This window comes from Pezoporus flaviventris, unplaced genomic scaffold (genome assembly GCF_033815535.1).
Source record: "Pezoporus flaviventris isolate CSIRO_AGI_PZ_B2104156 unplaced genomic scaffold, CSIRO_AGI_Pfla_v1 ptg000078l, whole genome shotgun sequence".
Lineage (NCBI taxonomy): Eukaryota > Metazoa > Chordata > Aves > Psittaciformes > Psittacidae > Pezoporus > Pezoporus flaviventris.
In genome coordinates, this window is record NW_026892626.1 from 12060451 (window position 1) to 12071994 (window position 11544).

The 11544-nt window shown below is 36.8% G+C and overlaps 1 protein-coding gene across 3 annotated transcripts in view; it reads left to right on the forward strand.

Annotated features, from left to right (window-relative positions):
- LMTK2 (lemur tyrosine kinase 2) overlaps positions 1-11149 on the forward strand; it is a 42806-nt gene extending 31657 nt beyond the window's left edge. For 2 of the 3 annotated variants that reach the window (XM_061473170.1, XM_061473171.1), the window contains 5 exons: positions 166-315; positions 584-3503; positions 4912-5047; positions 5445-5693; positions 6800-10944. In XM_061473170.1, the coding sequence (XP_061329154.1) occupies positions 166-315; positions 584-3503; positions 4912-5047; positions 5445-5693; positions 6800-6828 (3484 nt within the window). In that variant the 3' untranslated portion in view covers positions 6829-10944. Of the gene's footprint in view, positions 1-165; positions 316-583; positions 3504-4911; positions 5048-5444; positions 5694-6799; positions 10945-10975 lie in introns of those variants that run through there. The other variant, XR_009746894.1, reaches the window with a different exon arrangement.
- The last annotated feature ends 395 nt before the right edge of the window (positions 11150-11544 follow it).

Below are 11544 nucleotides of genomic sequence, written 5' to 3' on the forward strand. Positions count from 1 at the left end.
TCAAATAAAATGAGTTAGCAGGTTCTGAAGTTGTTACAGAGTCAATGAGAGAGTGGTATTTGTTTCTTCTTGCCAGTTATGCTTTGCATAATAATCCTTATTTTCTTAGAAAAGCAACCTTAAAACAGTTCTTGGAATGCACAGTAATTTGCTGCTCTCTTTCAGGTCCCTGGGGGTAACGTTATGGGAGCTGTTTGAGAATGCTGCTCAGCCTTACTCAGACTTTTCTGACAGGGAAGTCTTAACCCATGTCATAAGGGAGAAGCAGGTTAAACTCTTCAAGCCACGCCTGGAGCAGCCATACTCTGATAGATGGTAAACTTCAAGTGTTTTTATTTATTATTAAAGCTGCTGAAGAAGTTTCTGGCATTACTCAGTTCTCTTAATATGCTGAAATTACTCCTTGGAATCATCTTCCTGGCAAAGAAACTCTGAATAAAGGGAGTAAAAGGAGTTTCTATAGATGGATTTTTCTGCCAGTGATATTAATTTTTACTTTTTTTTTTTAGCTTGTTACATACCTGAATTTTATATATTCTTTTTCATTGTGAAGCCTGTTAAGACATGTTTCTTATTTGTATAGGTATGAAGTTCTGCAGTTCTGTTGGCTACCTCCGGAAAAGAGACCAACAGCGGAAGAAGTGCACAGACTTTTAACTTACCTTCGCATGCAAAGCCAAAGGGACTCGGAGATTGATTTTGAACAGCAGTGGAATGCTCTTAAACCAAACACCTCAAACAGAGAAACAAATAATTCTGCGTTTCCAATCTTGGATCACTTTGCAGGAGATAGACTTGGCCATGAGATGGAGGAAGTTCTTACTGTAACTGAAACAAGCCAGGGTCTCAGCTTTGAATATATCTGGGAGGCAGCTAAACATGATCATTTTGATGAATGTGGTCATGTGAATCCTGATGAAGCAATGACATACGCAAGTGTTTTCTTTCCAGTGGAGGTTTTTGAGAGGTCACTTTCAGAGCAAGGGTCGGGAGCACAGAATGCGAGTGGTCAGGAAGCATCACTTGCTGTCCCTGGGGTATTACCTGTGTTTGATGCACACAAGCTTTCTGTTGGAAATGACTACTATATCCAATTGGAGGAGAAAGGAAGTGGCTGCACCATGAATTTTGATAACCAGTCACTTGTACTAACTACAGAAGTTGATCATCAAGAAGCTGTACAAGAAAAAAGTTCTCATTTCACAGTTCTCAGGGATCTTGATGTTGAAGAATCTAGTACGGATGGGGACTTCTTCCACTACAGTACAGATCCTAAAGAGGAATTTTTGCCTGTTACTAGTAGTCCAGAAAGTCCTTTCCAGAATAGATTTAATGACATTGACAGATCAGAAGAATTGGCAAACAGAAAAATACTTGGTTTTGCTGAAACAAATGATATTTCTAAAGACTTTAAACCACCTGTTTTAAACTCAAACACAGATGCCAGGAAGGCAGCAGGCCTTTCTGAGAAGGAGCATTCTAGTCATGCTTCTGAAAATGAAACAGTTTGCTTATGTGAAAATATCTCTAACCAGCCTGACTTGGCAACTTTAGAAGAACTTTCTGATAACTTCTTATTTCTTCAAGAGAAAAACTTATTGTCAGGGTTATTGTCTAAGAAAACCAGCAGTGATTTTGGACAAAAACCAGATAATGTTCTAAAGAGTGTATTAGAAACCTCATATAGAGTCTCTGTAGAGCCTGAACCTGTGCTGGCTGAAAATGCACAGATATTTTCTTTAATACATGAAAGTCTTAGAACAGTGAAAGATGAAAATTGTAACCCGGTGACAATGAATAAAGATCTGAATTCTCAGTGTCAGACTACTGTGGAAGTGCAGGCATCCTCTAGTCCATCTGCAGCCTGTAAGTCATGTGATAAATGTGCAAATCCTCCTTATTTGAAGGAGGAGGAAAAACTTTTGAATGTGGAAATCAGTGAAGTCATGTCCTGTAACACTGATATTCTCTGTCAAGAAGAGCTATCTAGTAATGCCAAAAATAATAATGTTGGAAACAGTCCGTATTCTGGTGTTGCTGTTGAAACAGCTGAGTGTGATGCACAGGTAAAACAGGGAATGCTTCCCAACTATGATGAAATAGCTTCTAATAGAGAAAAATGTAGCAATCAGGAAGATGTGAGAAGAAACTTGCAAGATACATCTCCCATAATAAAAAGAGATGAATGTTTGTTGGAGGAAAGACAAGAAGCATCAAATCATTTTGAGAACTGCAAGGATATTCCAGAAGAGGTCACCTCAGTTTCTGTTGCTACTTCAGACTGTACAAGTCAGGATAGTCTTTTGGAAGACAACCCATCTACTATACAAACTGTAGAACAAGCCTTAGAGACACCTGATTCTTTGGATTCTTTAGATGTAAATGAGGTTCTAGAATCTTTACAGGCTCAAAGCCCTCAGAAACTTTTGCCACCTGATAAACCTGCTGACAGTGGCTATGAAACAGAGAACCTGGAATCTCCAGAGTGGACTTCCCATATCACTGTTGAGGATGCTTCTAGTGTAGATGCTGCTCTCTGTGGTGTTAGTGAGAGCAATGTCAGTGCTTTACCTTCTAATCCAGTCATAATTGTTTCAGAAGCAGCAGCTGGTTTAGATGCAGTGAACAGCAATCTTGAAACAACCCCAAAGGTTTTTCTGGGGGGAAGTCAGAACTCTTACAGAGACTCTGCCTATTTCTCTGATAATGATTCTGAACCAGATAAAAAAACAGAAGAGACTGTCAGTCTGTCAGGAGAGACTACGGGTGGTGTTTCTTCCAGAAGAGGAGAGAATAATACTGAAGAGGATTACAGTTTTGAGGAGAGACAGCAAAAGTGTGATGTAAGCAATTATGAGGATACTAATAATCAAAATGCAAAACTAGAACTAAATCATGACTTAGAGATCCAAGAGGTGGATGTAAGGATGCAGGGCTGTCCTGATGAGTGGACTGAGGCAACTCTGAATTCCATGGAGATATTGATGGACAGAAACCTAAGGGATGAAATAAAACTATCTGAGACTTCATGTAAAACTGTGTCTTGTGTTGGCACTAATACTTCAGAACTTCTTTCACACAGAGACTTAAAGCCTGTGCATAACATACACAGTCCTTTAGATCTGAGTAACAGTGAGAAGTCCTTCTATCACATTGAAGGACAAAAACTGAAAGAGCCAGATATTGAAGGAAAATACCTTGGAAAACTTGATGTTTCTGGAATGCTTGACTTAGAAGATGGCGATGATGCAGATGAAGAAGATGAGAACAGTGATTCTGAGGATGACATGAGGACTTTTCATATGCATAGTCTGAGTTCTGACAGTGAAGATGAAACTGTTCATCAAGTACCTGAGATAATTACTGAGAAGGATGATGGAAAACATCTGAGAAGCTTGTTGAAACTTCCAGCACCTCTTGATGAGAGGCAGTATGAGCCTTGGAAAAATGAGAAAAAGGCTGTAACGTTCTTTGATGATGTGACAGTCTATTTGTTTGATCAGGTATGCTTTTTTTACTAAGTAAAGTTTTTGTTGGTTTGAGTTTTTTAAACAACATTTGGTAGAATTGCTTTTTTTTTTTTGCTAGGTGTAGAATAGCAGGGCTGTTTGGAAGTGAAGGAGGGTGTTGTTTTGGCACGGTTGGTTGTCAAGTCCTGAGACTCCATTGCTTTTGGATCCCTAACTGTATGCTCTGAGTGAAATGTGATGTCCTTTTGATGTTTATAAGCTGTGTTTAATTTGAACATGTGAAGCCGCATTGTTATGGACCATATTCGATTTGATTATTTTGCCAGAATGTTGTAACTTTTTGGAATCAATTTGTTAGTTTAATGAGTTTGAGGACTTTGAATTTAAGTTTAAATGCCTTTATAAAAGAAAGGAAGAAAGGGATAAAAATAACAGCTAACCAACCAAATAAAACACCCCAAAAACCCTAAACAGCAACCAAACTTTGGCTCTTGTGTTAGTTAGCATTAAGGTACATTTACTTTAAACCATAATTAAAGATGAGAACAATATTTAGATGGTAATGCTAATTTTTACATGCAGTGTTATTCAAGTTGAGTGAAATACTGATCTGCTTCTAAAATTCAAGATTACCTTTGTTTCCCTATCTGCTTTATCAATTTTTAACTTCTGTAACTTGATACATCAGGGATAGTGTTTTACCATTGTGGCAACTAAACTCGTATAGTGAGTTTGAAAGAACAGTCACATTGTCAAGCTTTGGAAATGTTAGTTATGATGACGCACGTAAATATTGGTTAATTTTGTTTTGGAATAGAAAACATAGGTGTTTTGTGTTTAGGCAGCCTATGTAGAATAGTAATCCTTTTGTGAGAAGGGAAGAGAAAATCGGCTGTGTTTAACCTGCTCTTAGTTGTTGAACTCTTTATTTTTACAGTAACTGATAAGATGTTGGCTGCTTCAAATACCAGTTGTACAAAGTTTGTCTCTTTATCCTGGTGCATGATTAAGCGTTAAAAACAAAAAAAGTAAAATAAAAACTTAAAATGTTGTGAGTTGGCTTAAGGCTTTGTTAAAGAATTAAACACCTGCCTGGGTCAGGCTGACAAGGGAACTGTTTTTAATTGGAAGATGTTTAGCTTTGCTCCTAGGAATACAAAACTTTTAAGTATCATAAATAAGATTTAAAGTCGCTTCCTGAGTGCATTTTAGTGTAGATTTAATACAGTTTTCTTTAGAACTAGAATTACCTGCATATGCTTAATCTGTAACTCAAGGTTTTGTTATGTGGTAGTAATTTAAGAGTTTGCAGGCCATTTAATTCCGCAGTACATTTGATGGTGACAGTGGGGAGTGTATTTCTGGAAAGCTTGCATCTGTGGGCATGGACACATTGTGTGTACAAGAGGGATAAGTAAGTAACTTACTGTATTTGCCTTAGGAAATGCCGACTAAGGAGCTGGGAAACCATGCAGTAGACTTGAATGGGGAAGACTCTTGCAGCACTCCGGCTCCACCTTCGAGTTTTAGTTACTTAAACAGATTTGCAAATTCAGAAAGCTCAACAGATGAAGAAGGTACCGGACTATATTTATGCACAGCAGGGGCTGAGGCTGTTTTATGCATAGCTGTTAATGAAATGTCTTTTAAATGATATGTGACTTGTAAATTGGCTGTACCATATTGGCTTCAGTTTTGTATCCTGAGCACAGACTACAGCTAGGCTCAGGTAATGGTGTTACTGATCATCAAAGCTGGTAATGCGATACCGGTTGGTTATACACTGATGTGTCTGGGGTGTCTTGGAAGGCTACCAAAGTAGGGGAGACAAATATTGTGACTCCTGAGGGCTAGAACAGAAAAGCTACAAGTTCTGCTTTGGGTTAGCACAGTCTTCCAGGGGGTTGCTTTTAAAACTGGTTATGACTTTACATTATTGTCAGTTCTCTTTTTTTTTTTTTCTTTTTCCTCAAGGTGGGGGTTTTGAATGGGATGATGACTTCTCTTCTCCAGAGCCATCCTTTATGTCAAAGGCAGCTAATAGTCTTATTAGTTCTAAATCACCTCTTCAGTCATCAAAGTATTTCTCTCCACCTCCACCTTCCCGGACTCTCGATCAGAACTGGTCACATACGTCCCCTTATTCCAGATTCTCTATCTCTCCTGCAAACATGGCAAGCTTTTCTCTTACGCATCTTACAGATTCAGATATAGAGCAAGGAGGTAAGTGATGTAGTTATAATAATTATTTTAGAACCCCAAATTCAAAACTCTAATCAAAGATAGAAGTCAGAGATATGACAAACCTTGTTCTATTTTAGATACTTAATTTAAAAATGCATTGTTAATACTATAAATGTTATGTGTGGTCTTGTATTTCAGTTAAGACATAGCTTTCCTTTGAGATTATTTGCATCCAAGTTGCTACAAACTTGTGGTTCTGTTGAATATTCTGTTGAATATTACAGGACAAGTTCACAATTTTTCTGTTAAAAAAGAAATAGTGCAATAGTTGTGAAATCTGTGCAATCCTTAAGCACTTGTTTATAGCTGCCACACCATGGCAGTTGAATAAATGTCATTATCACACTGTCATTAGTCAGAATTTTATTTTCATTGCACAGGATGAGGATGCTAGAACATAATGTTTCTGCCATTGCTGTCTAAGCTTATTTTACAATTCAGTTTCTTTTCATACTGCTTTTTAGAAAGAGCATTCTTGACATACAAGAATTGCAGCATGTTTTCTAGAGCTGTGAATAAGACCATTTAAGGAGAGTCAGTCTGTTCATATCACATCAATATTGAGTACCAGCAGTATTTATTAATAGTAGCTTTCTTGTCTGTAACCAAAAGCTTTTCTTTCAACTTCGGAACATTTTTTGAGGTTAAAGGGGCAAACCCAAATAGGCTTGAATCAGTTCAGCATATTAATCTTGATAAAATGCTGCATTATTAAATATTACTGGTTCCTGAGCCTTGCTAATGGTAAATATGTAATCGGGGTTATATAGAGTTGTATTGTTCTTGTATTGTGCTTATTGATAAGATAATGCTTGCTGCCTAGTAACTTGCAGATAAGAGATTTTTATGGAGATCTTACATTGCCTCATGAGTCCTAAGAAGTGACATTGAACCATGTGCTTTAAGCAGATGTCTATGTAGAAATGTACCAAATGTTTACAGTAGTTGAAAGCTGTAGGGAAAGATTAACCAAAACTTGGAAGTGTGAAAGGGCAGAATGCCAGGCTGTAGGAAGAGCCTTGCAAAGAAGGGAGGGTTGTACAGAAGGATCTCATTGTACCTTATGACCTTTCCTCTACTAACAGGAAGCAGTGAAGATGGAGAAAAAGATTAATTTAAAACTTTGGACTGCATACATAGAACACACAGACTTTCTGTCTAAAGCTTCATCGTCTCTGGATCCTCCTGAAGCAACGCAGGTAATCAAGAAGTACTAAGAAATGAAAGTAAACACTGAAAACAATGTTAAATCAGGACATTAATTTGAATGTGTATTTAACTTTGTAATGTATTTTTAAATCAGTGCAATTTTGCTTTTCATTGAAAGATGATTCTGCCGCTGTTTTCAAGTACTTGAAGTATTTTTCAGATAACTTAAACAAGTAAAGCAATTACACTACAGTCTGGTTTATGTATGAGATTGTATAATATTCTTTTTATATTTTTCCATGTAGTTCATTATCTATTTGAACATACACCTGTTGTAGAACTGTGTATAACTGTCCTGTGCAACAGGTGGCTGTGTTGCTGAAACTGTATGGATGATAGTTGATCAGTAGTGAGCCATATTTATTCAAGAGGATATCACTACATATTACTTTGCTTATTACAATTGCACTATGGATTATTCTTCCTTTATTTCCTGATGTACAGATTCAAAATCTTAAATCTTTCAAGGAGAATAAGACAAGTTGAATTGGCCCACTTATCCAGTTTAATTTGTCCTTTTTGTAGCCTTTGCTATGCACGGTACATGTAAAGCGTACATAACTTCTGAGTGTTACGTTAGACTTGCTGAAATCTTATGTTCAGTACCATTTCTAAATGATAATGATTATAGATTGATTGTTAGTGTTCATGTTCTATAGGAAATTGGAAAAGAATATATGATATACTCTGGAGTTTTTAGATGTAAGAGATAATGTCTCTTAGTTCCTGAACATAATCCTACTGACTGCTTAAACTGTAATAGCATCTGACTATATCATAATTAAAGAGCCTTCCAGTTTTTACTACAATTTCTGCCTTGGAGAGAGAAGAGGAAAAATTGGCTGTACAAAACTATGGAATTTACGTATCTTATAAAAAGACTAATTTCAGTGGAATGGATTTGGGCACATGTGGGCCTTCAGCTGCCCATTTTGTGAATTTCAAAGCTCACTCTTCTGTTGAGTGTAGATTGGGCTGCCATTCAGAGGACTGTGGTAAATCTACCTCTCAGTGATGTTATGACAGTTAAGAATTAGATTAATGATTAATACCCAGTTTTGCACCCTTTTTAAGGCCAAACCTATTTTAAGTTGTCTGCAAGACCCTGTGGTACATTTTGAAATACATACTGATCAAAAGATACTGTATAGTAATGTTTGCTCTGAAGCTGTCTGTAGGGAAGGGAGTACAGTGTGGGCATGTTTAACCTTCATACTCTACCATGCATTTAGCTAGTTTAATCCTTTAAACTGCTGGATGGGGAGGAGAAATCCTTAATTACTACTCCAAAGTGAGTTCAGTTGAGAAACAAATCCCTGACCTCTTGGAATGCCTTATGCAGCTGCAGATCAGTAGGAAACACGGATAGGAGAGTTTACCTGGCTTAGTGTCCTAAAATACAAATGTACTAACATACTGAACACTTTGTATTTTAGTGGCTATTTTGGCAGAGCTTCATATAAGGGTGGTCCAAGTGCTCTGTGTCCAGATCCAGTCACCAGAGACTTCTCATCCCATGAAGTGTGGGAGGACTAGATATTTTCAGATGTGTAAAATTTGGTTTTGTATACCTCTGTATACATTTTTGTTTTGTTTTTTTTAAGTATTTTTTAAACTGACAGGAATGTTAATTGCTTTTTTCCAGCATTATTTAGCCCTTAACAAGAATGGCTTCCATACCGATCAGAAGGGAATGACTTGGTGATAATGTTGTTTAAAGTTGCCAATGTATTGTTCAGATGACTTTTTCTGGTGAGGCACTCAGGTTCAGAGTTAGTCAGAACTGTTCTTCAGTATGAAGTAGGGAATGGAATTTTTTCATGGTCTTCTTCCCAGAATATGATTTAAGAGTCAAAGGGACATAGTTCTTTATACAGGCTTAGAGTGTATACTGTAGAGAGTTTAAGGAAGCTGTGCACTCCTCTCAATATTCAAAATACAGGTAATAGACTTTGTGCACAAACTATTGTTTAGTGATTCTGTAATTCCAACATCAAACTCCTTGACACAGTTAGATTTAAGGTATCTCATCTGTCTTCTATAATCCTCACCACAGTAAGAATGAAACTCTGTAATGGTCTGCAAAGCATGTTAGGGCTTATCTGCCTTGCGTGGTGAAAAATCTATCAGAACTGGACTTCAGCCTTAATTTTGAATAATTTGGTTTAAAATACAGCCCAAGGTTAAATAAAAGCTTCTACTCCAGAATGTTACAAGGTGGTTGTGCATTTTGTTTCTTATCATTCTGGAAAATCAGATATTTATCTTGCACATTAAGAATTTCCTTTACTTGACAGAAATCTATAGAAAATCTTATGTAGGAAGTGAAAGTTTACTCTTTTGTCCAAATTTTCTGATGAGTTGATAAAGGGGCATTTTTCCCAAAGTGAGCTGGGATATGTATGATGATAAGCAACATAATGTCATTTTTAGCCGTGCAGTGGTCTGGGTTGGAAGGGACCTTTAAGCTCATCCAGGTCCATTCTCCTGCCACAGGCAGGGACACCTTCCACTAGACCGGGTTGCTCCAAGCCCTGTCCAGCCTGGCTTTGAGCACTGCCTGCAATAGGGTAACCACAGCTTCTCTGAGCAACCTGTTCCCAGAAGAGAAAAGAAATGAAGAGAAAGAAATATTTAAGCTGACTCACCTCACTTTAAATATGAATTTTAATTTTGTTAATCCACTAGCCTGGATTACAATAATATAAAAGGTCTTTTTTTTTTTTTTTGGAAAAAATCTGTAGTTTAACTGATCAACTGTTAGCAATATTTAAATATCTGCCTGGCTGTCAGTGGCACAGTGAAGAGGAATGGTAATTCCAAACGTGTTACATTATAGTAAGGGGATTTATTACAAATCATTCATTAAACTGTGTAATTTCTTGCACTAGCTACTTAGGCATGGTTTCCAGTTTAGAAGTACATGTATCTATTTTCAGTGGTTTACTATGAGGACTGCTTATATTTTAATTCCCTTTCTAGTAGAATACTGTGTTTATGTGAATAGTGAAGGCATTGTCTCCATTTGGCTACTAAAATCATTTTTAAAAGCTGATTTTTTCCCACCTAAGGAAGTTTGCTTAAAAATTAGTATCTGTTACGAGAAGCCAACAAAGCGAGAAGAATGTCCAGTTTTCATGGAACACCTGTACTCCCCTAAATCCCCAAGCCACAGATCTGTTGTGTGTCCAACTGCATTTATGGAAACTGCCATTTTCATGGAAATGAGCGGATTAAACATTTTTTCATCTCCTTGTTGATGCACTAATGAAAGCCATTTAAGCCTCATTCTTTTTATCAGTATTTATAGCAGATTTTTATGTAGTACTCAGTCTTTTTCATGAGGAGGCTGGTTGGTAGAAAGACTTTTATGATTAAGCACTATGCTAAAGTGTCAGCGTTGTCAGGTGTTAGTGACATGGCTATTTTTGTTGGAGTTGGTGAAAGGTGGAATCCAAGTATATTAGCCTTATAAGAAATAGCCTTAAATAAGAACAGAGTGTACAAAGTTACTTCAGCTTTAAGTCATACAGTAATATCATTGTATGTTAATGGTTTTGGTACAAGACTGGAAAAAAACTATCTACAGGAGAGTCAAACATCATATAAACTTACTGAAAATAAGTATTTGTAATACCAGCAGCCTGTTTTTCAGAAACTTGAATATGACTTAGTTTTGTTTATGAAATTGTTTGAACTTGCACAGATGTAGGTGTAACTTAAATGATAAAATGGTACTGATGTGTGTGTATATATAATGTTTAATTCTATTTGTAAATGAGAAACTATGTAACAAAATCATAGGTATGAGGTTTTCCTATTGTAATTTAATACAGGTATGAGGTTTATGGCAATATATCATAGTTAATGAAATTTCAGGTCAAAATGTCTTTAAATTGTGTACATTTTTAAATTGTAATTTCTACTGTATATTGATTATCATGCATAGTGTGATTCAAGAAACTGCTTGTAATTTAAAAATATTTAATATTAAAAATAAAATACAGTTATATATTTATAATCTCTTTGTCTGTTTGTTCATTCTTAAGCAGATACCAGCAATGGATCAGGTCCACAGTGTAGTTCTGCTGTGAGATATATTTGTTAGTGTCCAGAAGTTGAGAAAGTACCAAAACCTCAAAGCTACAGTCCAGCAGATGAGTCTACACAAAATAGTGTAGTTGCCTTTAATTTCTTCCAATAATACCACCTTGTGTGAGCTTCAGGTAAGGTGTATACACAAAGAAGCAGTACTTGAAATACAAACGGTGTAATTCTAAAAGGTGAATATTGCTTTTAATCCTAGAATTAATCATGTGTAGGAAGAATGGAGATATCAAAATGTAAGTACCCTTCAGCAAACAGATTAATGGTATGTTTTTTCAATAATAATTCAGTTTATTTCTGGAAGATTTCTTTTTTTAATTTAAATGCATGTGCTGAATGAACCCAAGATCGTGAGGTAGAGCACTGAACAGGCTGCCCAGGGAGGTTGTGGAGTCTCCTTCTCTGGAGACAGTCGGTACCCGCCTGGATGTGGTCCTGTGTAACCTGCTGTAGGTGGCCCTGCCTTGGCAAGGGGGGGTGGACTAGATGATCTCTAGAGGTCCCTTCCAACCCT